This window comes from Crassostrea angulata, chromosome 7, assembly GCF_025612915.1.
Source record: "Crassostrea angulata isolate pt1a10 chromosome 7, ASM2561291v2, whole genome shotgun sequence".
NCBI classification, from domain to species: domain Eukaryota; kingdom Metazoa; phylum Mollusca; class Bivalvia; order Ostreida; family Ostreidae; genus Magallana; species Magallana angulata.
Genome location: NC_069117.1, coordinates 14,053,451 through 14,080,602, shown reverse-complemented (window position 1 = coordinate 14,080,602; position 27,152 = coordinate 14,053,451). Strand labels below are relative to the sequence as shown.

Sequence of the window (27,152 nt, the reverse complement as noted above, 5' to 3'; positions counted from 1 at the left end):
CCCCATTTCAAATGTTCAGAAATCTGTTTTCGTTCCCCTGACATTCTACGAGAAAAAAAAAAGAGAAATCTTCACAGACTTTCAATTTGTACTTCTCTGCCAGGAATGTACATTTTCAATAGAAATCATCAAAATTGGTGGACATGGTAACTTGAGACAGACTACACTGAATATTACATCATACTACTGTCTCTCACACTTTGACGATTTCTTTTACCAAAAATACACATATCTGCCAAAGAAGTACAATTGAAATCGGTAGAAGGGGGAAAATCCCAGAGTTTTACACCGAAATGCAAATCCTCATAGAATTGTTATTTGTGCTGAAACCAGACAAGCTAGAGAGGCGTTTCTTTTTTTTAAGAAAATCAGTTGTAATTCATACAGCTTTAAACTGACATGATGAAATCCACGTGCGATCCAGTGAAACAATGTTGGCGTATGAACTGCTTCAAAATGCAGCTTTACTTTAGTTAATTTAATGTTCACTTTAATTCAAATACAATGTAGCAATAAAAATAATTTTAAAATCTTTCAATAATGTCTTCTTTGTAATCATAGTGTTAACTTTGTGTGGATTATTTCTTAATCAATCAAAAGTAAATCTACATTGTCCGAGAGCTCGGACTCCATGTTTTCTGGGCAGTTGTTCCTTTCCATTACTAGTGGTTTTGTGGCTTTATGATTAAGAATATTGCAAAAAATATTCCAAAAAATTTCAAAATAACTAAAACAGACACAATCAAACATTCGGCATAGCTGTAAGATAGCCATAAAGTTACACTATTGAATGTTAAAGAGAATGTTTCCATTACATGCAAATGGAACCTTCCTTTAGAAATTACAGGGACATGTACACTGATAAAACTTTATTTTATTTTGGATGTTCATTATGGACAATAACAGTATATATAACACTCAATATAATACAAGTATAAACACATCTATCTCTCGTTAAATAGCTCATCAGTTGCACAACAAGGGGTTCTTTTAGAATAAGTACATAATTACTCAGAAATGCCCTTAAAAGTCTCATCAACAAATCATACAAAAACAGGTTCATTCATGAAATAATTAAACCAATTTATATTGATAATTTTTTAAGAGTTTACTTTATTTCATCACAAATTGGATTCCTTAAAGCAATATGAGCTGTATTTTTTAGAATTTTATTTTGCTGTAAAAACCTGCTAGTATGCTAAGTCTGCATGTAACTTAAACTTTTATGATAAATAAGGTTGGAAAAAATCATTAATTTTTGTCAAAGGAAAGATATCTCTTCTAAGGAACATATAGCAAATCAATTTTTGTACAGGACGACAATAATTCAATTTCCCTCCAATTAAGGCTCTTTAACGGCCCTTTTCACAAAAATTTGGCGAAAAGAAATTTAAAAACCGTGATGTTTTTGTCGTTCTAGTAGAAAATAACATTTTTGTTAAAAAAAATCTCCTCATGAAAATTGCAGCTCATATTGCTTTAAACAATCATTAACAATATCATTGTGCCATAATTTTTTTTTCCATACCAAAAAGATTACAGGCATTATCTATATTATGCAAGGTAGATATGTATTCAATGCACAAATGTAATGTTTCCACAACACTTAAGACAGCTTTCTCACCATGAATCACAGACATTTTGTTTTTCCAAAAAAAAAAATGGAGCAAGCATTTTGTCAAGGGATCAGCCATGTGACCTAAATCAAACATCAAAAGCAACATCTACAACAACTGCAGAAATCCCAGCATTCAGTTCTCATGGAATGTTTCATCAAACATAATCATTTATTTAAGGACCAAAGTGGGTCCAGTGAACTCAATGGGTCTGCTGGGTCACCAGAACGATCTGACAGTCCAGAGGTTTTCTGCTGAAAATTAGCTTTTGTTATTTTCTTTTTCCCTTCACTGGTTCCCAAGTCAAAAGTGTGAGGATTTTGTAAATCTGCCAAAGACAGCTGGTTCCCTGGCCTGACCGGCTGATGGAATGGGGATCCTTCTTTGGATTCTGGCGCCGAATCAAAACTTGGCAGTGACACTGAATCTAAGCTCCTGTGTGATGCCGAATCCAGGCTTTTCAGAGAAGAGTTTGATCCAGAGTGAGGCAGTTTCGGACTGCAGTGCACACTATCACTCTGCTGTTCTAGGCTTGTACCCGCCCCGTGTTCTTTTTCCTTTATGTCAGATCGTTGTACTACATCAGGAAGATTTTCTGATAAGCCTGATTTTGGGTGTTCCATCGATGTTCCTTTCTCCTCTGCAGTAGGCTGTATAGCATGGAGACCCATTTTTGCGACATTTGTTCGTAAAATATTAACAGGCATTGAAGAACCAAACAAGACATCTTCGGTTGGTGTCCACTGGTTAGATTTCTCTCCAGGATGTGGAAGTTTATCACCAAATGAGGCTTTTTTAACCAGAATTCCTTCTACAAATATATGTAATGTTTTGTATATATGCATCTGTGAAATAAATCACAATGATCCCATGCAACACAAAATGTCAGAAGCCAACAAATAAATAAAGTTAAGCCACATATGACTTTTCTTTTGGTTCTTACTGTAATAATATATTTTAAAGGGGGATGCTCCTATTTAACACTTTCTACAAAAAAGGAAGAAGCATTCTCATAAAACAGAAATACTTGGATGGAAAAACCATGCACTAGAATTTCAGAAAACTAAAATGATGCTGCACTTACCTTTTGCTAAAATGTCTTGAGTATAGAATAGGATGGCTTCATATGCATATTTGAGCTGTAATTTTTCTTTCATGGCTAGACGTCGTTGACGAAACATTTTCTTGGCCACATCCATGATTCCCGATACTCCTTTTCCATGTTCAATGTCTTGCATACATGTGTATACCAACATAAACACACCTGTTCTGCCGATGCCATTGCTGAAATTCACAGAATTTCGAAGATAAAAGAGTTCCTAAACGTTTGCGCAAATAAATGTCCTAAGAAACATAGTCAATCTATTAAGAGCAATATCTCTTATCACAAGAAAATGACCAAGGATTTATCTTGCTAGTTTGTTTTTAACCTTTTTTTTATCTATATGGGAAAAATTGAGATCCACATGCTCGAGTAAAATTACAAAGGCTTAATATCCAAAGAGGACTACTACATGCACCCATATTTTAAAAATTGTTCAATATGATCTACTTCTGTGAAAATTTGCCTCTAGCAAATTTAAGATTGTACATGAACATCAACATGAAAATCAGACTTATAAATCATACGTTATAAATGTATTTTCAAAGTAATAATGATTTGAGATCAAAATGTTTGAGTTACCCGCAATGGACTATAATTGGCTTCAACAGACTTCTTTGTTGTTTATAAAAGCTGTGGACTTCAGTAATAAATTGCAAAATAAAGGAAATATTCTCCGGGAAACCACTGGAAAAAATCAAATGAAAGTATTAAAAAAATATTAATAAATTCAATGGTTCCAGTATTTTTATACAAACATGGCAATATAACAATATTGTATATTATATACAATATTATATACTAACCTGACTGGCCAGTTCTTGTACTGTAGTTGTACCACTGTTCTTCCTTGCTTTTTCTACAGAATAAATCCAAGGTTAGAAGCAATTACGTATATACATGTATGTATGACGTTACAATGGTTTTATTAGGAATAAAGTAGGAAGATTACAGCACTTATTAAGTGTTAAAAAACAGTTGAAGAAAATTCAGCACAGTAAAACAGCAGTAGTATTTCCATTTATCACCTACCACAGAATACATCTGTACATGTATACAATGTTAATGTAATTATACACATGCTAACCTCACTGTGGTTTACATGAATAATTCTTTCCACCCAGTTGACCTTGTCCTTTATACTTTGAAGAGTCAAGGTTATAGGACCATGGTATTCAGTTCGTCCTTTTTGCTGGGGCCAATACTCTGGGAATTTCTTTGATAGAAAAAATATATAATTTGTTACATTGCATTATGATATGCAAATAATATTCAATGACCCAAAATATAATACATTGTTAGTTCCCAACAGTTCCTAAGATAAGACTTACCTTTCCTTGCTCCGTTTCACTGGAGAGCATCACAATGACCTCTGACCCCTGCTCATATACCATTACCCAGAAGTCTGTGAGTGTAACAGGAAGTGGTGACTGTGTTGTGATAAACTTTGGGCAATTAGGTGACAAGTCCTGCATAAATTTTAAGAAATGGTGATGAAGAATTATAAAAACATACCAATATATAAAGTACATGTAGTTACAAAAATATTCCAGCTAATAATACATTCATATTTATTAATGCATTCATAATTTCAAGCATTTTCTTTCATAACAATTTCTAATAAGAAAGAACAAATTAAAATCATAATTCAGCTGGCTTAAATTCTATTGAGCAGATATTCCTCCATGAATGCATGAATGAAAGAAAGAATTGGGTGACAGAAGAATATTTTTTTGACGATTTGGTTACCGGTATGTATAATCATTAAAAAGCTCACCACTACAGAACTTGCATTGATGTAATCATCTTTCATCGTGGCAAGTACTATTCGATTCTCATCATCTGGAAAATTTATTTTAGTACTTAAAAGTCTTTTAAAATATTTAGCAATAAAAAATATAATTTCAAATAGATTTTAAAACACAGTATCCTCAACTGGAATTTAGAAACATAGGTAATCACAGATTACAAAGCTCACTGTGACATGGCATCACGTTCAAGATCTTGGATATTCATGGATACTGTGGTTTGACACAATATCGTTTATTATATGTTAAAAAATTGTTTGATAATCATATTCTTTTCATAGGGTATTATAAAGATACAATGTTTATCATTACACTTATATAAAATATGATATTAAAACCTATGATACCATACAATATACAATAATATATGATACAATATAGTATCATATGACACAATATCTTTTAAAAATTATGATTTTGTATCATAATAAGCACCACCTTTGCAAATTTGGTTAAGTTAGGACCAGTAATAGCTAAGACATAATCATTATTATTATATATATATTATAATGCTATAGGGTACATGTATATCTATAGAAATCAACCATGCATATTTCCTGTTCAGTTGATTTTCCTGTACATTCGTTGTTAAATTTATATACCATTAAGTAAAGTAACTCACATGGCATGCTGTCCTGTTCTCTGTTTTTGGCTGGGTAGCATCTAGCAATGGCCATAGAAGACTTCTTTCCCCCTCTATCCTGTTCATCTGTAAGTTCCTGTTAATGAACATAACGTCAGTCAACATGCATGCAGAAATATCAAATCAGAATAGACTGTACTATTGAGTAAGAGCAGCTTAACATATGAAATATGAAATCAAAATAAGTACAGCCTGACACAGGTACTCAGTACATGTTGACGCATATACATGTCACTCAAAATTTTATTGTGACCTTGTAATGCTGATAACATATTTATTTTTTTGCCAGATTGTACTAGAGAGTTACCTTCCAGGCCAGATCCAGGTTGGTGGGCCCTGAGCACGTAGGTTTCGTCAGACTCTCCACATACTTGGCCAGTTTCTCCACCTCCCCTACAAATCTGTCCTTCACCAGGGGGTCAGTGAATGGGCCCTTGGAGGACTGTCGAGCTAACTGATTCTTCAACACAGCTTCCTCTTTTTGTTGTTCAATTTCCTACATCAAAACACTTTTTTTTTAAACCAAAAACATCAAAGCCAATATGATTCCCCCCCAAAATATTATGGGCATTCCTTATGAAATGCCATCTAAAAGCTATTTTTACACTTGTCAGGACTTCAGGTACATTTATGGATAGAACCTTGATCTACAATACGTACAAACACAATATTATATTTTTACAGTTATTCCGTGATTTTTTTTCTTGTGCAGTACCTGTGCAGTAAGAACTTTGGGGGTAAGCATATGGTCAGTTGAGGATTTTGGGGGAATACTTGGACTGGTGGATAAAATGTCGTCCAGGGAGGTTGTAGAGGCACTGGAATCTTGACGTCGGTGAGATTTTTGCTGGGGGGCAATGGAAATCTACAGATGGCAATTCAAACTCAATCACATATCAAGTGTTTCTCACAAAAAAAGGGTAACATGAACATAATGTGAAATTTATAATATGCATGTAATTTCAAGGACATTCTGTTCTATAAAAGAGTGTGTTGTGGACCGATACACACAGAAGTGGCTTAATATTTTATTTTACAGGACGTTCAGTTTTGAAAATCAGATGTTACAAAACAGCATACCCATTTCTATGGAAAAGTGATAAGATTAAGTAACAATGTTTTAAGACACCCAAATCTTATCAGTAATTAATTACCATATTAAGCTTTTAGCTTTCAGTGAAATGAATTCTACTAAGCAGTTCAAAAGCTTAACTAACAAAACCACTGACCAATCATTAATATGGCATATACACCCATGAACACATGTACAGTATAACAAGTTATCAGCAGCATGTAGTTAGTTGAACATTGCAGTGCACAATATGACACAAATACCCTCTCTCTCTACTAATTTCATAAGCTCCAGTAATACCTACATGCCTGTTGGTAACATTTACAAATGGTAGCCTTACTTCTAAATCTGCAGATACAAAGTCATACAACAGGGCCAGAAGTAAGTCCCATTTTGTGTCACTGTAGAAATTACCTGTTTCATAGGTGGTGACAATGAGGATGATGTCGGTGTTGTGGTTTGTGGTGTCATTTCCACGGGAGCTGGGTGGGGCTGGCTCACCACTAGTGGCTGTAATGGCTGCAGTGGTGTGGACTGAGAGGAGTCAAACAAGCCTTGAAGTTCTACAACATACAAAGAGGGTATTACTTCAACATATACATGTATTTTAAATATCATTTTTTTTTATCTTAATTTACTTAAATCAGTTAAACAAAAGTATTTTTTACAGGAAAAATATGCAAAAACCCCTCCCTGTGGTAGCCTTATTTTTTATCAAGATACATTTGTACTGACCTTGCTGACTGCCAGAAAGTTGATTTCTTTGTGGTTCCTGCGCTGTCTGGTAGATGTTGGGAGCTTGTTGGCTGGCAGGATATGGCTGATAAGAACCACTGTTAGGTTGCTGGTACGATCCACCTCTGGCTGCCTGTGGGTAACCTCCTCCAATGGAGCTTTGATAAGCTGTGCCAGTGGACAACTGGTTTGAAGTTCCACTGGTAGTTTGGTATGAAACTGCAGAGGGATATTGATAATTTGACGCTGATGACATCTGTTGTTGTTGTTGTTGGACAAGTCCTTGCTGTTGTTGCATAACTCCTTGTGGCAAATGTTGTGAAGGTGGCCCTTGTGCTTGCATCATTCCTTGATGAAGCATCCTAGCTTGTGCTTGTTGTTGCTGTAGTTGAGTCATCTGTTGTGGATATTGTTGCTGCACCACTGGATGTATTTGTGATGGCTGTGCCATCTGTTGTCCAAACCTTTGTTGTGGAAATTGCTGAGTCATTTGTTGGGTAGGCTGCTGTGTCATTTGTTGTGGAGGTTGCTGAAACCTTTGTTGCTGAGGTTGTTGAACCATCTGTTGTGGAGGTTGCTGAGCCATCTGTTGTGGAGGTTGCTGGGCCATCTGTTGTGGAGGTTGCTGAGCCATCTGTTGTGGAGGTTGCTGAGCCATCTGTTGTGGAGGTTGCTGGGCCATTTGCTGTGGCGGATGCTTAACCATTTCTTGTGGATAATGTCCCATTCGCTGTGGTGGCTGTGGCGGCTGTGTCATTTGTTGTGGGAGTTGTTGCTGTGTTCTTTGTTGTGTTTGCTGAGCCATATTTTGGGATTGTTGTTGCACTCCTGGATAACTAGCCATACTTTGCTGTGGATATCCTGATGCTTGTTGTTGGTAGTACATCTGCTGGCCAGTTTCCTGACTCAGTTGTTGGCCTTGTGAGAAGCTTCCACCAAGACTCTGTGGACCACGGTCAGATGTTTGTGGCTGCACTTGAGATTGCATGTACTGTGGTCCCTGCTGAGATTGCAATTGTTGCTGAGGCTGATGCATGCTCATATAATTCCCTTGGTTACCATAAACATTTGAAGTAACAGTCTGAGTTTGGGTTTGAGTGGCAGACATGTTCATGTAATACTGAGCAGAATTACTTGACATCACTGGATTCTGTGTTGCATTACTCATTTTGCTAAAGGACATAGCTGGCATAGACTGGGATGTATTGGCATAAGGCATGCCTGAGGGAAATCTCGGCATCTGCTGTTGAGCTGAAGGCAGCTGTGTTACTGAAACTTGCTGTTTAGCTGAAGCTTGTACTGATGATGTCTGAGTCAGGTTAGTGGCAGACTGGCTGGTGGATGACAGAGGGCCATATCCAAGATGTCCATACGTAAGAACTGGAACTGCGTTAGACTGAGAAAGGTTCTGTGTACTGATATGGCTAGTAGCAATGGCTGGGATAGACATGTGTGTGCTGGCATACGGCATGCCTGTTTGCATGTATAGCTTTCCAAAACCGTCTGAAAATGATATGAGAGAACATTATTTATGTTAATCAGTAATCACTTAGTTCATCAGAATAGACCCCATTTATATTTAACATTTGAATTGTATGTAAATATTAAGCAAATTACCTGTCTGATACCTAGGATCTTCTTTAGCATCATTTTCTTTCTTCTGGGCTTGAGGGAATTCAGCATCCCATTTTGAATTGTGAAGCTGTGGTCCGCCAGACTGAATTGGAGCGTAGCCACTATGATCGTGGGGCTGATGACCATATTCCAAGTTCTGCTCTCCACTGTCCACTGTGTAGAATTTATCAAAGCCATGGCTGATGGAAGTGGCAGGGCGTGACTGATGGGTGCTGGCATAGGGCAGTCCCAAGTGTATGTTGGCCGGAGAGGCCCTTCCTCCTGTGTAAGGATCAATCTGGTTGGCCATAGGTAAATTTTTGTTTGCGGCATTCTGATTGGTTGGGTACCCACTGCTGTTTACTTGCTGATTAGCATACATATTTTGCTGTTGGTTCATTTTTTGAACATCTGAGGCCACAGAATTTGAAAACTGTTGTTGACTTTGACTAACAACTCCTTGGGATTGCTGTGCTTGACTAAACTGCTGTGGCTGTTGCATGGAAACATTTTGAGATGTTGGCTGATATTGACTTTGAAAATACTGACTCCCATGAGATGAAGGCCCTTGACCAACATTACTGACAGCTTGTGCTTGACTAACAACCATATTGGACTGACTGTGCTGTAATTGACTAGAGGGAATCTGTTGACCTGTCATCATCTGAGTTAAAGAATGACCTGATTGTTGTTCTACAGTACCTGTGGCAGCAGAGAGTCTAGGATCTCTGACCTGTGGGAACTGTCTGGGATCGTCTTTGTAATAATTGCCAGGTGGCTGAGTAGGTATCATTCCTTGTCTGCTTGAATCTGAACCTGACGCTGGTATCTGACCTTGAGGAACACCCTGATATCCAGGCATTTGCCCTTGAGACATTGCTGGATATTGTGAGCTCTGACCCTGGGGAAGATAACCTGAATTATATCCTACTGGCAAACTGTGATATTCTTGGCTCTGTGTTGGATTCTGGGCTCCATTGTGTGGCACAGGGCTCAATGACTGGGATCTGAACTGTTGCCGTGGTAATGGACTATGGGCAGGTGATGGAAGGGCAGGGCTCGGAGCAGGACTTGGACCGGGAGAGGAGTAGGATTGCCCTACATCAACATGTGTGGGATTAAAGGGGGGCCTAAATGTTGGAGATGCCGATTGGCCTCTTGTTGGATGTTGGCTTCCTGTGAAAGCAGAGACTTGTGGAATTGATGGGTTCTGCAGATCTGCTCTAGGGAGATAACTGCTTAAGTCACCTTGATTTGGCAAGTTCTGCAATAAGTATATGAGAAAATTCTTTAAATATGATAAAGTTAATCTAATCATAAAATCTATATTACTTTTCAGTAAAATTGTCTCTGCTGAGTTAACATACCTGAGGCAGAACGGGTGCTGAGCCAGGTAAATCACCTGGCATTGACCTCGCATTGTCAGACTCGGGCCGAGAAGAACTTCTTTTATTCTTATCTCTGTCTTTGCCAAAAGTCTTTGGTTTCATGAAAGGTAAATAGTCTTTTAACTTTGGTCCTTCAAATCCAGGAATAGTGTTCAGTGTTGGTTGTGGGGGCATTGTGGCCGTGGGGAGAGAACCATCACAAGCTATAGAAGCACTGGCGGGGTCAGCAACTGTATTGTCTGGCTTGGGGGCCATTGGTCTAGGAGGAGGATCTGAAATTCAAATTTCACAGAATCTTCTTAATGTTAACATTTTATTCCTAGGAGTACCTTAAGCAGCCCAAGCTTAAATTCTCTCTCCAAAAAAAAACTTATTACATAATTTTTTTTTCATTTAATGAATTTGAATCCATAATATGAACAAGAACATTTTGGATTTACATCAAAGCAATCCATTATTTCAGCTAATACTGGGTATAACAGCTTGTACATGTACCTTTGGGTTTATGCCTGTTCATTATTTGTTCTCTTTCCTCAGCCTGAATCTTACACAACCCCTGACATCTAGTCAGAAGTTTGGAAACATTGCTTTCTAGTTTCCTGTAGAATTCCTGTCCTTTTTGAGACTTTGCCAGCAGATCTTCATACACATCAAATGAATTCATCAGATCCTTGATCATCATTTCTCGCCTACAAACATAATGAAGCACCTCTTTAAAGCAATGCACGGTACATACTGGACACTCAAACATTAAGAAACATACAGCCTCTTTAACATAGTTCAAAAAACATGTACATACTAATGCACATACAAATCCTATCACAATTTGCAAAATAAATATTTACATTTATGTGTGCTAATTTTAGGTAATTATATTAGGTTATCACTATACAAGAATCCATTACCCCAATCATGACCAATCATATTGGATAACTAACATTTACATATCTAAATGTAATTAATGCAGTGTTTACAATCATAATTCCATACACAAAACATCATAAATACAAAAATATAAACAGAATTTACCTTGCGGCAACCTCACTGAATTTCCTGCGTATTGGTGCGTACTTTACATTAGCATCTGTAAGTGCCCGAAGTATGTTGTCCTGAGCCCTCAGATTTTGCATAATCAACTCTTCAACCTTCTTGTGCTTCTGAATTTCCTGGTCAAACATCACCTACAAACACAAAACATAGGTAATCATAGATTACTAAGCTCACCGAGACGGAGCATCACCCTTATGAGACATCACCTTTATAAGACCACCTTTATCATTTTATATGAAAATCATACTTTATGATCTTGGATATTCATGGATTCTGTTTTGACAAAATATCGTATATCATCTGATAAAAATTTTTATGATAATCATATGTTCATATGTTAATCAATACAATGATATAAAATGAAATATTGCATCATGTCATATTTATAATATATATCATATAATACAATAAAATACCGTAATAAACAATAATGAGATATGATATTGTAACGTATGATATGACATTGTATTGTGTTATACCTTATTGTATTTGATCACATAATACAATATCATAAAATATAATACAATATAGTATTATATTACAATATCATATTACACTATACAACATAACATTGAAACATGATATTATATTGTATAATATAGTATGATATTGTAATAAATGACACTGAAACATATTTGATACATTATATGATATTATATCATATAATACAATATAATTTGATTCCAACATTGTATCTTATCAAATGATACAATATCATGTGATAAAGTAAAATATTATAAAATACATTATTATATTATACATATTGTATCATATGACACAATAATATATATTACAATATCATATAATACAATTTCATGTGATATGATAATATATCATATAAACCAATATCATATCATACAATATCGTATGATACAATATTATATAATATTACAATATCATATTATACAATTTCATGTGATATAATTCTATATTACTGAAACCAATATCATATTATACAATATTGTATGATACAATATTATAGAATATACAATATTGTATCATAGGATACAATATAATATTTTGCAATATCTTATGTAATTGTATCATGTGATAAAATAATAAATTAAAAATACAATATAATATTATACAATATTGTATCATAATATACAATACTATACATAACAATATCATGATACAATATCATATAAAATATTAAAAAAATTGATACAATATCATATCTTATCATATAACTTTTTATAATATAACATAAGATATCATATTGCATCATATCAAACAATATTGTTTCATATCATACAATACTATATCATAGGAATCATGTTATATCATTTATCAACAAACACATCTATCTATCGAGCTGGTTTGAGTGAGGTAGGAGATTTCTTTAGCATCTTTGATAATGGAGATCAGGCTCTGCATCTGAAGCAACCGCTGCATTTAATTTATAATAAAGTTAAATCAACTATGCAAGCTATCATCTATAAAACATGTGACCTGTTCCAAAAAACTAAACCTCATCCAGCATCCGAAACCTATGGCTCAGATTCAGCATTCAAGCCCATCAGGTGCATTGGTATCATAAGACGCATCATCCATGCAAGTTTGGTGAAGTTTGGACCAGTAATAACTAAGATATCATCATCAGAGGGCACTAGCAATTAAAACCTTAACTTCCTCCAGCATCCGCAACCTATGGCTCAGATTCAGCATCCATGCCTGTCAGGTGCATCTGTATCATAAGACACACCATCCATTAAAGTTTGGTGAAGTTAGGACCTGTAATAACTAAGATTTATTTTTTAGCATCCTTGATAATGGAGATCAAGCTCTGCATCTGAAGCTACCTCTGCGATTCATTCATATTACAGTTAAATCAACTATGCAAGTTTGAAATAGTACTATCATCTATTAAACATGTGACCTGTTCCTAAAAACTTAACTTTATCCAGCATCCGAAACCAGACTCAGCATTCAAGCCTGTCAGGTGCATCAGTATCATAAGACACACCATCCATGGAAGTCTGGTGAAGTAAGGACAAGTAATAACTAAGATATCATCATCAGAGGGCACCTGTTTTAAAAACTTTATTTAACCAGCTCTTAAAACCTTAACCTCCTCCAGCATCCGAAACCTATTGCTCAGATTCAGCATTCAAGCTTGTCAGGTGCATCAGTATCATAAGACGCACCATCCATACAAGTTTGGTGAAGTTAGGACCAGTAGTAACTAAGATATAATCATCAGAGGGCACCTGCAACAAAAACTTTAACCAGCTCTAAAAACCTTAACCTCTTCCAGCATCTGTAACCTATTGCTCAGATTCAGCATTCAAGCTTGTCAGGTGCATCAGTATCATAAGACGCATCATCCATACAAGTTTGGTGAAGTTAGGACCAGTAGTAACTTAGATATTGCTATCAATGGGCACCCGCAACAAAAACTTTAACCTGCTCCAAAAACCTTAACCTCCTCCAGCATCCGAAACCTATAGCTCAGATTCAGCACTCAAGCCTGTCTGGTGCATCAGTATCATAAGGCACACCATCCATGCAAGTTTGGTGAAGTACGGACCAGCAGTAACTAAGATATTGCTATCAAAGGGCACCTGCAACAAAAACTTTAACCTGGTCCAACAACCTTAACCTCCTCCAGCATCTGAAATTTAGGACCCAGATTCAGCATCCAAGTCTTTCAAGTCCATAAGTAGGTCCAGATGCATCATCCATGCAAGTTTGGTGAAGATAGGACAAATAATAGCTTAGATACAGGACCTGCAACAAAAACTTTAACCAGGTCCGGACGCCGACGCCGACGCCACCGCCGACGCCGACGTCGAGGGTATAGCATAAGCTCTCCTTGACTTCGTCTCGGTGAGCTAAAAATGGCTTAACAATTAAGTATTTCAAGTTCAATGTAATATGATAGATATTCCGATGAATTTCAACAGGAATGAAGACGATTCATATTTCACTACTTTAATATTCGTTAATTAAGGTACAATTCCACTTTCTCACCTGCTTGTTACCCCCCTCCTGTGTCACAATTCTGTGAGTGATATCATCTTTCTGGACCTCGGTCCTAAACTGTTCTTCCAGCATATTCCTCTGGGATTTCATTTCCTCCACCTTGGATATCAGTCTTTTCAGGTCACCAGTAACAGCATCAACCTCAGAACCTAAAATTTAAATTCAATCATTTTAGTCTTTACATTATGAAAATATTTCAATTTCTACAATAATATGCCTGCATAGATGATAAAAAATGAATAAATAAATGGAAAGTATACCCACTTTTCTCTTTATCTTTAGATGGTAATGCATTCTTGATATCTTCAATAGGCCCACCGAGGAGCTTTAGATTGGTGATGTGAGCATTCATTGCTTTGTGCAGATCGTTGTTGGATTGACTTCCCTTCCTATGGCCCTCAGAAAATAATGCCAGTTCCTTTCTGATGTTTTCAAACATAGGATTTGTTGATCGCTTGCCAAACTGCTTCTATAACACAAAATTTACATTATATGATCAAATTTCAAAAATATGAAGTACATACTTTCTAATACTTTTTACTGGGTTAAAAAGATTTTTAAAATGATGTATCTATAAATAAAATTCCATTTTTACTCTAGTAAAATTTAAAACTCTATAATTGGTGTGGGTTTTTTTTTCCAAGAACCTGAAAATTTTCCTCTTCCTCCGCTTCGTTATCGAGAAGTGTAGCTGCAGATCTGTAGCTCTCTGGTTGAAAAAATTCGGATAGACAAACCAGAGAGCTACAGTTCCAAGCGTTGTAAAAACCTCCGATTTACGCCGCCGTTTTTGTGTCGCTCGCTTCAGGAATTATATCCGACTTGAAAAGCATTCAACCGCCTAAAAAATTAGATTTATTAATTAAACATATAGTTTACCCTAACTCTGCTAACTTTGTTTTCCTTTCAATGGTTCACAACGGCCATCCTTCGCCTTGGAATGTCATCGTTTTAAAAAACTCGCCTTATGACAACCATGTTTACCTAGTAGCGAGATCTCGGGTGCGTCGATTTACCCAAATGGACCCAAATGAACCCAAAATCAAGCGGAAAACAATTATAATGAAATCCTCATAATTTAGGGAAATTTGGAAAAATAAAAGCCGAAGGTCCAAAACAATAATTAAAATTATTTCAGTATATCTTTAAAAATTGTTTTTGAAAAATAAAGATGAGCATTTTATCTCGATTTGTAAAAGTATATTATGTATGTAATTATATTCAAATAATATAAATATATATATTATATAAAAAATAAAACAACTTTTTAAAATAATTTTAATTATTGTTATGGACCTTCGGCTTTTATTTTTCCAAATTTCCCTAAATTATGAGGATTTTATTATAATTGTTTTCCGCTTGAATTTGGGTTCATTTGGGTCCATTTGGGTAAATCGACGCACCCGAGATCTCGCTACTAGGTAAACATGGTTGTCATAAGGCGAGTTTTTTAAAACGATGACATTCCAAGGCGAAGGATGGCCGTTGTGAACCATTGAAAGGAAAACAAAGTTAGCAGAGTTAGGGTAAACTATATGTTTAATTAATAAATCTAATTTTTTAGGCGGTTGAATGCTTTTCAAGTCGGATATAATTCCTGAAGCGAGCGACACAAAAACGGCGGCGTAAATCGGAGGTTTTTACAACGCTTGGAACTGTAGCTCTCTGGTTTGTCTATCCGAATTTTTTCAACCAGAGAGCTACAGATCTGCAGCTACGAGAAGTGCAGTGATGTCTTTCAAATTCACATCAACCTCTGTAGCCACATTTGAAACACCTGAAAATTGATGAGACATCATACACATAATGTCATTTAAAAGCTAAGATTTACTACCTTTACATGCACAGGATCGACAAAGACCTCTATCAATTTTCATCATCTTTAGGACTTGAACACTGTGTTATATTATGTTACCTCAACCAAGACATATACAGTCAAACTTTGTTAGCTAAATGGGAACACAGAGATAAAAATATAAAATATAAACTCTGTTACATTCACCCAAAACACTGTGGATTCATTATTAATCATGGTGGTGTAATTTTCATGGATATCTCATATTAATGAATTTATATCCTCTAAAAGAAAGAAACAGGCTTTTTACATTATACATAAAAGCAAATCCAAAATATCTTATTCCAACACATCTTTGAAAATTGGATAATTAACAAAAATGTCAGCACCCAAAAACGAAGTTTTATTCAATGGAAAAATTATCTGATTGTATGTCATGCCTATAAGTCGGACCCCTACTTTTTATTCAAATTTCTACTCCCAAAATACCGACTTATAAGCGAGTATATACGGTAATTCTACAATTACAAGTCATGTACCTGACATGGCTTCCACCAAATCTTTGATAGCGTTGGGTTTGACAGACACGGCAGCACATTTCTCCAGGAGAGCCTGGGGCAGATTCTCTGGCTCGAAGCTCAAGCTTGATTGGTCAATGTTCAGAGAAGACATAAATTGTCTGTAACAAAATATACCTATTCATGTATATCATTTTATTTTCAAAACAAATCAAATAAAATTCTATCAAACTGTGACAAAAAATTTGTAAATTTCACTTACACAAGTTCAGCATTTTTGTCTTCTATATTTCCGCATACTCTCCTTATGAGTTTGGCCTTTTCTTCACTGAAATCAACATTAAAAATTTCAAAAACTATATACTAGAAAAATCACTCTCTCTGTTCAATTCAACCTGAATTTACCTGTATAGTGATGAAGCCTCGTGAGCCTCCATTGGGACCAGTTTCTGAAATAAATCTGGACCAGACACATCTGGGTCACTGGGGTTAAAGGTTATACCCTTCACTAGAGAGGCCCCTAGAACAAAAATATGCACACAGTAAAAGTTCAGTTTTATGGGGCAACAAATGATTACATAATCCTCTTCATAACTCTTGCTGCTTTATACCATTACAGTCTACTACAATTAAAAATATTGAATAAAATTTAGATGTGACTGCATAGTATTACCTTTCACCTCTGGTAGGCTGTCAAAGTCTGGAACTTTGTCATGGTAAACAAAATCATTGTCCTTCTTTGCAGACTGGTACCTAGGAAAATATCAACTAACGGTAAATGTACAGTGAACTTCTTGCATGAAAACCTCAATATACAGAATGTTTATCAGTAATTCATTGAGAAAAAAAAACAACATGTAAAATGATTGACAACTGTATCAAAGTCACTGATTTTGCAATTGTTTATTTATTTTTCTGTCCATATCTTAGCATATTTCCTCAACTTTTCTAACTTCCCTCTGATAAAAATTAAACTTAATACAAGTACAGTAGATCACTTACTTTCCTCCTATGACATCCATGGCAAATCTAAACGATTCTTGAATATCACCATCTTCACTCTGTAAACCAAAATGAGGACTTAAAGCATATTTAAACAACACACAAATATCACCTGCCATCAAGAGGTCAATGTTTAACCCCCACACTAACCTTGCCCTTCTTGATACACTCGTTGAGCTTGTTGAATGCCTCTGTGTAGTAGGCCAGACACTCCCCCCACTTCTGATGTTCCTCGGACTGCTTACCCATGTAGAAGCAGGTGATGCACTCATAAAACTGGCTCTTCAGCTCCATTCTTTTCTTCCACTCCTACAAATTCACAAAAAATCAACCTTTTCTACAAATTGCATGTATAAAACAATCATCTATAATAAGGTATCTGTATGGAATATTCATTTTAACAGCACAGTAATTTTGCTGGCTCAGGGACTTAAATCAAACATTGATGTGCAGAAGAATTTTTATTACTGTAATTTCATCCATATTCACAGATCGAAAAAATGAACTTTTAAGATTGAAAGTACAATGCATCTCTCAATAGAATTGTGCTCATGATAATTAAAAGTTAATTCATACAGATATGTAAATAATGTAAGATAATAACAAACCTTGTATTTCCGAGATGGCACTATCCCTTCCTTGTAAGCAGGTTCCAAAGATTTCAAAGCCAAGTTGTTGAATTCCACAATCTGGGCGGACACTTTGGCTGTGATGGAGCTTTTTCTGCTGTCAATCATGGACTTCTCCAGAATACACTCCTGTGCTTGTGCCTGTCAGTATTCATAGATATTGAAACTTTTTTCAATTTTTTCAATTTTGAATTTTGTTTTCATATGTGTAGTACAGTAATTGCACAGCAACATTCTCATATAGAAAGATGAGTCAAAACAGACAGCAATTAACCATAATGTAAAGAAAACTGATGCGTAAGGAACCACAGTAAAACTTGTTGAATCCGGTTGTTGTGCATTCCGGCATAATGTCTTATCCACTGAAATGATTCAATCCTTTGACATTTTCTTATCATTTTGTGCTTAATAAATGTTGTGCAATTCCGATCTTGTCTATTCTGTAAACCAGCCAAGATATACAAAAGCGACCACTTATAATTAGTGTGAGTTATCTACCGTAATCCGACCACTTATTGATCGATGATTCAAGGAGGCCATATGCGGGTTCATTACTGCCCAATATTCTCTTGATATAAACGATAAATATAAATCCAAACTAGCAACTCATTTTCAGTGTGTTTAGATTAAAGTATTGTTATAATACACTCTTTTTCAGTCAAAATTAGATTAAAAGTGGGGGATGTTTAAACCTATTTTTTCAGGCCCTGATTATGGATACCGCAGGAGTAAAACTGCTGATAGCATTTGTAATGTGCGTTGTATGGTTATACTTACAGAGTTACATCTTCTGTGTCAAAAATGCTTCATTATTTATTTTATTTAATTCCAATGTATTTGAATATTTATATATCGTCACAATACTATATCAAAAAAGTCCTTGCCAGTGTATTTGCCATTACGTAATCAGCCACCTGTTGACTCGTTGAGTGGTCAAATTTTGGACAAGCATAAATTTTGTTACTACTAATGTAATTAAATCAACACTGAAATTTTTGTTCAAGTTCAATTACTAGTACACATCAGAATAATTGTACTTACCAGCATTAAATTGACATGAAACGTCAGAAGCTCGTGCGAAAAGTCGAGGCTCATCATGGCTGATCCAAAGTGGTCTCGGAGATATTCAAAGGCCCCCGAGGCACACTGAAAGTGTGTGCAGGCTACCTTCATACTCTGTAAAACAGAACATAAAGCTTACAAGAATTTCAAAAGAAATAAATAGAATTAAATTGACATGTACTGGTAATACCAACAAAAAATTTGCACACTCAATTTCAATCCAAGAATTACCAGTATTTTACAAGTTTTAGCTCTTTAACAAAATATTGTATTAAACTTATTTACATCTGCATTTGTTCTCGTTTCCATGGACCCAAGGATAGAGTGTAGAGCTCCAATGTTGTAAAGCACTGAGGCCTGCTCAAATTTGATGTCTGCTAGGGTGACTTCTCTTGCCATGAAAATGTCCTCCCTAAAATGTCCATAGTTGGAATGCATAAACTGATTGGTTTTAACCAATGTGTGAGACCCAACAACAATCAAAGATTTCTAGTGTATTGAAAACATTTCCAGTGTTTGTTTTCCCCATTGGATTGTGTTTGCAGAAATATGATGTGTGCGAGATCAAATCTACCACTTCTGTGTGATTCTAATTGAAACTTCAAGACATTAATGACAACCTGAGAGGGATATTTACATGCAGAAGTTGATGCAAAATGAACATAAATTTTTTTACAGGTCTTCTACAAGAAATAAATGGCAAATCTCATGCATATATTGCATCACAGACTAGTGAAAATAATTACCAGGTATTTTATCATAAATCTATTATCTTGCTGGTAGGTAGCACAACAAATTATACACAATGTAATATTACAGTATGTCTGATAAACTACACCAATAAAATTTATGATGACACAACTTTTCACTCTACATTTAGTTGTACATTCTCTGCACAGTTTTCCTTTGAAAGGATAATATGGTACACTTTTTAAAACACAACTTTAATGAGCATGGATAGAATTGGCTTTTCAAATCAACAACACAGAAATATCAGGTTGTTTTGAGGGCAGTTTCCATACTTACGTCAGGTACCTTAAACATTCATAAAATGATTCAGTGTTAGTAAGGGTTAGCGTGACTGAACAGCCATGCAGAAAAATTAAAATAAAATCACATTTACATTTAATATTTCATCATACAGGTTTTCCTTAAAAGGAAAAGATGATCACTATTTTTTCCTTTGAAACCTACATGTACTGGTACATCTACATTAGATCTAACTAGTAAGCAAATGCTCCTCTGCATAAAAAATCAAATAACTTTGGCTATCTCAAAAAGGTTTATGGAAAGAAAAAAATTTCCTTGTTAAAAAAAAAAAAAAAAAAAAAAAAAAAAAAAAAAAACCACTTGAGAACTTGAACAAGGTCCAAATTAATCTCCTCCAATATCAAAGCTGACTTATTAAAAACAGTGAACTATCTTTATCATTATTAAGTTTGTATTTTGATTTTCAAAAAGTTGTTTGAATAAGTGAAATGATGTACTATAGTGTATATATTTCTAATTTGGATACTATATGTATCTACTCTATTTATTGAGTGTTTTTTAGGTTTTCCTAACAAAGGAAGGGAGGCAAGCCAATGGATCTAAAAGATGCAGTTCTTATTTTATAACTTGTATTATCTAACAGTCTTGATGAACTCTAAACTACCGGCATACAAACCTAAACATAACATCATTAACAGGATTGAAAAAGGGTACTACTTCTAGACTAGTTTGAAAATATTTAAGTGAAAAGAATTGATAAAAATCTTTACCATGTAAACGGCAGAGCAGCTTGGCCCCCATCAGTCATCGGAAATCTTCCCTGAAGAAATTGCAACTGAGCATAGTATTTTTTTAAGGTACTGCAACCCATGAAGTCATGTGATACGTGCACTGCACTCTGTAATGAAAAAAATTATTCACCATTACAATGTATTTGAGGATGAGTCTTCAAGAATGAAAATCCCAAATACCCAGTACAAGATAATTTGATAATTCCATAGATGTTAATGAGGTAAGAATGCTTTCATATAAAAAAGAAATAAATTACCAGTATATGAATCTTAAATTCAGAAAATTAATTGGTATCAAGGGAAAAATGTTCTCAATATTCAAATTAAAAATCTGTATTACCTGTCGAAGCTGTTCAAGATCAGTGCAAGCTTTGTTGTAATCTGCTGGATCTTCTCCATAATTGTCTCTTATATACTGAGAAAATAAAGAGAAATTTTCAAACCTTATCATTAGAAAAAAATCACTGTTTATTCTGTTTTTATCACTGCATTTTAAGAAATGTTCAATTGCAAAGCTTTTTTTAATATTATTTTATTCACATTATATTGTTTAATCAAATGCTATATAAATATATTTCTAACATTCAACCAAAATGTGAATGTCAGTTGTCAAGTTTCAAGCAAGATACAGGGCTCACATCTTCGTGAGAAGCGGTGCGGATCAGAAACCCTTGGCTAGCGAAGATGCAGGGCTCACAATTCTTTGTTACATGAAAATTGCATAGTAATAACTACCAGTGTATCCTGTTTACGCAAGAGATGCCAAAACTGAAAGGAGGATATTACTCTTTTTTTGTTGGGGAGGGAAATGTTGTTGCTTTCTTTAATGATGACATACTTGAATATCTTTTGTATATCTTTTGTTACAGATCTGTCATCATCTGTGTGAATCAAAATAATGTCAATATAAATGTCTTTTGGGGTTAAGAAACATCCGAGTCCCTTTTTTATATCTGTGTTGGTCAGACCGCTTCATGTATCTTCATCAGTTAGCATAATTTGTAAAGCACCATAATCATTTGAATCCCTGCTTTGTCATTATTTCTCCTAACCTTTTACATTTGGTGCAGTGCCAACCCCTGCAAGTGCCAGGGGGAAAAGAACCTACCCTGGGATAATGATGGAATGTGACGCTCAGACCAATTCTAATACTTGTGCCAGATACTCAAAGAATCAGGGGGCCTGGAATTGAATCCCAGTCTTGTCTGTCATTATTTCTCCTACTGTTTTACATATCCATAGCAGACAGTCTTAAAGTATTAACCAGCACAGCAATAGGTGGGCAAAGCCCGCCTCCCAAAGTAAGCCTTATAATAACACGTAATTATGGGAAAATCAAGAGTGGTCAAAAACTGTCGGCCCAACCGGCAATGCAAGTTAAAATTTGTCTGGACTGATAACTTTATGGAAATCGTCATTCCAAATGACCCATTGAAAAAAATTGGGCATGATGCTAATTTTATCAGTTAGGAATGGAACACAGTGGTGAGGTCATATAAACAGCAATGGCGGCATTGCTGATCGAGTCTGTCAAGAGAAGTCATGAAACCGTGCTAATTAAAAATATTTTACGAGAACACCAATGGTCCTTGAGAGTTCATAGCTATGATACAGAATTTCTTTATTATAGTTCAGCCACTTCCAATCAGCCTATAAGCCATCTCGGAACTTGGGAAGACAACGGGGGTCTTCATTATTCAAGATTTTCAAACAAGAGTTGATGTTGCAGTAGTAAGAGTGCAGTAAAGACAGAAAGTGCCACTGAGAGAGTTGAAAATGACGACTCAGAAAATGAAGAAATGAATTATGAAAGTAAGGGTAAAATGAACTGACTGATAATCAGAGGCTGTCACACTTGATATTGATTTTTATGAAATTGTACTCATATCAAATAAAAGGGGTACTAAGGGCTGAAAAATTTTCTTCCAGCTCATGGGCACCGCTATATAGGCCGCCATTTTGTTCAACAAAATGAGTGGCGCTTTTCTATGTTCATTGTCCACTAACTCTTTTAAAAATTTTCAAAGGAAAGTAATTCAAATAAAAATAATTGTCTATGCAAACGAGGAAAGTTTCAACAGTGCTTTGATTAGGAGATAAGACTTGATCCACATGTGTCATATCAAATTATTAAATGGGGAAAAAAGACATTAACGACAATGAACCAATCTCTTATATACTGAATAAAGTATAGCTAGAAAATTTATCAACTTATGAAATGAATAACATTGAACAAAGAAATAACAAAATTCTCTGAATCTGACACAAATTTTTCTTCATCTATTTATGAAGACAAAACTTTTTGTTTTACGTATGAAACACGATGTCATTATGTAGACTGAGACATTTAGTTTAACTTAGGCTTATGATTTGAGTAGGCAGGCGGACCCTACTGCCTTGCGTTTCAAACCATAACGTTACAAATCTGCGCTCTGCCCATCAGTCACACCATTTATATACAACTCTTATTACATCTCATTAATGATTTGGGCATTTAATTCCAAGGTATTTAACTGAAATAGAGAAAATTTTAAAATATAGTACTCATTAAAGATATTATCAAAATTCTAACAGGATATGTTACATTGTCTTAATTGTTGTAGTAGACCTGTAGACTACTACGTAATTATCATATGTTCTTCATAATTCTTTCATTTCACCACGACTAAAGAATCAGAATTCTCAAATTAAATCATCTTTTAATTTTCCCGGTTTATGACATTAAACATGAAGCACTGACTCTGTGATACATTCATAAATCATGACAAAATCATGAAAATGACGTCAAAATATACAATAGAGTATTTGTGTGTTTACAGTCAACCTTTACAAGACGATTACAAAATGAGATCACATTATACATCTTGAGATAAACCTGTTTTAATACTGGTCCAAAATCCACATATTCTGGGCTTGTTTTAAGCTCGAAAGCTATCATCGGCAGTCGAGGCACTGCCTCCATCTTTGTTTTTACTGGTGTACGTAAATGACGAAAACTAATCCGTAGTGTAAATTCCGGTTTCAGCGCATGAACATGTGACTATGATTTAATTCCTAAAGGCGAAGAAAGTAACGGTTGTTTTCATTTATGATACTGTATTTTCAGCCCAGAACGAAGTAATAATCTCGCTATACCAGTATAATTGGACCGCTAAGCCTAAGTCAATGGAAGTCTAGAAGCGCCATGCTCCGGTGCTTACAGCAAAAATCTGCCCCGATCAGGTCAAATCAGAATCTGCTCCGTGGTTTTTTTTTTTGGGGGGGGGGGGGGGGTAGGTGGAAATTAAAAGGTTGGCGAAAATCAGCCATATAGCATCTCAAAAACCCTTATCCTGAGGGAGTGTTAGTCTAAGATTTACCTTTAATATTTATTCTATAATATCGGCCCAAAAAGAGCTGTACTTTATTCTCGTGTAGGGCTATAAAATTTTAAAAGAAGTATTATGGTTCCACATCCCTTACCTGGGCAACACTGGCCATTACTGTTCAAGACATCAAAACAGCTTTTTATGAAGTCAAATGTTAAAAAAAGTATCTGTAATTCATGTTTAAAAAGAGTTTAATTTTTTTCCTCCATTCCATTTTCTTAGGTGTTTTAATCCCCTAGCTTCTGCATGGGAACCAGCGTTGTTTCAGTGGTTCGTGTTTCAAGAAATTCGAATAAAAACTGCATGTGTTTATTCCCTTTCTGGAAAAAATGTATTTGAAAAAATCCAGTCCATTCCTATACTGATTTTTTAACATCTCTATAAATGTTTTCTTATCAATAAAATACGCCCCCCCCCTTCCATTTATGGAACGCCAAATTAACATATATTCAAATATTTGTACCTATCTTCAAATAATTGTACCTATCTTCAATTAATTGAACCTATCTTCAAATGATTTGAAGATAGGTACAATTGAATTAAAGATAGGTACAATTGAATTAAAGATAGGTACAATTGAATTGAAGATAGGTGTAAATAATTATACCTATCTCTAAATAATTATACCTAGGTACAAATGAATTATACCTAGGTACAAATGAATTATACCTAGGTACAAATGAATTATACATATCTTCAATTCAATTAAAGATAGGTTCAATTGAATTATACCTATCTCTAATTCATTTGAAGATAGGTAAAATTCATTTAAAGATAGGTGCAATTGATTTGAAGATAGGTTCAATTCAGACATATCTACAAAGGATTTAAAGATAGGTACAATTCAATTATACCTAGGTTCAATCCGTTTTGTGTATTGTTGAAAATAATAAACGCTCCCTTGAAAACATTTCAACATGGAGGGAAACGAGGGAAGCACCAACAACCCCTCTATTTGATGGGGTATCAAGTGCCTATAGAAATTTTGAAAATAAAGATAAAAAATATTAAAATCATGCATTCTGACTGTATTTTGGTCTAAACGTTCTACATAAAACAATTAATTTAAAGAATTGAAGATAATAATGTTTCTATTGATCGACGTATCGCATTGATGAAAAAGTTTTTCGGTCAATTTTTTCTTTGATACGTCGATCAACAGAAAAATTATTATCTTCATTTCTTATCATTTAATAAAACATTTTCAAATCAAAATCTTTGAAGTGTCATTGATCAAAAATGTAAATAATGTAAATGAAGCGTCGCGTTTAAATACAAAACAACAACAGCAACAATATTCAAAATGGATGCGCCTTCATCTGATGCAGTACTATACAGGGAGTATTCATTATTGCCAATATTTTAGTAATTGAAGATAGGTTCAATTCAATTGTACCTATCTTTAATTCAATTGTACCTATCTTCAATTCACTGCATTTGTACCTATCTTCAAATCAATTGTACCTATCTTCAAATGAATTAAAGATAGGTATAATTGAATTGTACCTATCTCTAATTCAATTTGAAGATAGGTACAATTGAATTGAAGATAGGTTCAATTATTTGAAGATAGGTACAAATATTTGAATATATGTTAATTTGGCGTTCCATATCCATTGCATGTGGACAAACCTACAAATCACGCAGATTTGAGAAAACTTGAATCAACACTACCTTCCACATTTCAACGTTTCTAGCCAAATTGGTTTTGAGAATAAGATTTTTTGTTTATATATTTTATTCAATAAATTACATAACAAGCGAGGCAACATCTCCGCAGAGACCATCAGATATATATATTCGTCACCTGGGGGTGCCAGGGGCCCCCTGTGTCCGATAAGTTATTGTTTTATACATGCATACAGTTTTATACAGTCTTATATTAACCGATTCGATATGGATTTGCCAGTAAATGCATGTATGTAAATACATATTATATATAATATATTTTAAATGTGTAAACAATGAATTTACAAATTGAGTTCGTAGGGGACTCGGAATAAAATGTCCATAGAGACCCCTACCAGTTATGTTCCAAAGGCCGGGTCACCCCTGGATTATTACAGTTTTCATATATTGTATTTAGAATATGGAAATATATGTAACAATAATATTGTTATATAATTGATATAAATAATATCTATTAGTATATCCAATTTGCGTTATGTCATTAAATACACGTACATACAGGGAAAAAAATTATGCATAGTTAATTTACAAACTGTGTTAGTAGAGGACTCAGAATAGAGACCCCTACCAGTGATGTTCCAAAGGCCTGGTCACCCTTGGATTATTACAGTTTTTCACACAATGTATTTAAAATTTTGAAATCATATAATACGCTTTTAGGGGGTTTTATTGAAAGGAAGAACTAAGTAAGAACATTTTTCAAAAAACATAGAATACCATTTTATGGTACATTTTCGCTTAATACTCTACATTTCATTTTATATTTATACATCTTATATGCAACAAAGGATATTACGTTTTTTAAAACAAATGTATTCTCATTACAATATGCTGGAAAACCAGAAATAATAATTTTTCATGACATGTTTACATTTAAAACCTCAGATATTTTCTTCCATAGTGGTTGAAAAATATATAACAATCAAAGATAAGATGTTTAACATCTTCTTCTAAATGACAATTGAAACAATTTTTGTCCAAATCTATTTTCCATTTGCTTTCATATTTGTAAAATGTTAAAAGGTTATGCAATGATTTATAATGAAATTCTGACACATTTTTATCAAAACTTTTCTTTATTTTTTCCGTATAGATATTTTCCCACACATAAGTGTTATCAAGTAAAAAAGTATTTGCCCACACACTTTCCATTTTAGTTTTGTTTAGTTTTGTTGAAGTAAGATACTACGGAAGAAGCTTGACTTTTGCCCTTCGATTGACTTAATATGGCCTTGAAAATTAAATACAAATTTTAAATGCCCGCGTTTTGCTGAATCTCGTATGTTTGTTTTTGA

General features: G+C 34.7%; 1 protein-coding gene across 3 annotated transcripts; it reads right to left on the bottom strand.

Moving 5' to 3' along the window:
• Nucleotides 1–854: 854 nt before the first annotated feature.
• Nucleotides 855–23,813, bottom strand: LOC128192476 (tyrosine-protein phosphatase non-receptor type 23-like). 3 transcript variants are annotated; one of them, XM_052865183.1, is made up of 33 exons: nucleotides 23,676–23,813; nucleotides 21,141–21,215; nucleotides 20,780–20,907; nucleotides 19,305–19,431; nucleotides 18,999–19,133; nucleotides 17,937–18,098; nucleotides 17,479–17,637; nucleotides 17,329–17,387; nucleotides 17,000–17,079; nucleotides 16,732–16,846; nucleotides 16,589–16,654; nucleotides 16,348–16,487; nucleotides 15,740–15,790; nucleotides 14,661–14,701; nucleotides 14,278–14,482; nucleotides 14,002–14,162; nucleotides 11,008–11,159; nucleotides 10,474–10,667; nucleotides 9,958–10,250; nucleotides 8,594–9,854; nucleotides 6,977–8,479; nucleotides 6,656–6,804; nucleotides 5,885–6,034; nucleotides 5,477–5,665; nucleotides 5,149–5,245; nucleotides 4,496–4,560; nucleotides 4,050–4,187; nucleotides 3,806–3,934; nucleotides 3,525–3,577; nucleotides 3,301–3,405; nucleotides 2,701–2,900; nucleotides 2,560–2,603; nucleotides 2,291–2,427 (listed from the first exon to the last, which is right to left on the bottom strand). In XM_052865183.1, the coding sequence occupies exons 1-32, from the start codon at nucleotides 23,760–23,762 to the stop codon at nucleotides 2,590–2,592; spliced, it is 6,483 nt and encodes a 2,160-aa protein (XP_052721143.1). In that variant the 5' UTR covers nucleotides 23,763–23,813; the 3' UTR covers nucleotides 2,291–2,427; nucleotides 2,560–2,589. The 3 variants fall into 3 exon arrangements, with proteins under 3 accessions (XP_052721141.1, XP_052721142.1, XP_052721143.1); XM_052865181.1 differs by lacking the exon at nucleotides 2,560–2,603 and having other exon boundaries at nucleotides 855–2,427; XM_052865182.1 differs by lacking the exons at nucleotides 2,560–2,603; nucleotides 5,885–6,034 and having other exon boundaries at nucleotides 855–2,427.
• Nucleotides 23,814–27,152: the final 3,339 nt, after the last annotated feature.

Bases quoted from the DNA above. Each gene is read 5' to 3' on its own strand.
- LOC128192476 (XM_052865181.1), bottom strand. From the start codon at position 23,762: ATGGAGGCAGTGCCTCGACTGCCGATGATAGCTTTCGAGCTTAAAACA. The intron at 16,847-16,999 runs GTAATACTATGC...TTTTTGTTCTAG, and splicing joins CAGCCTACCAGAGGTGAAAG to GGGCCTCTCTAGTGAAGGGT. The intron at 2,428-2,700 runs GTAAGTGCAGCA...ATATATTTGTAG, and splicing joins TCAAGACATTTTAGCAAAAG to AAGGAATTCTGGTTAAAAAA.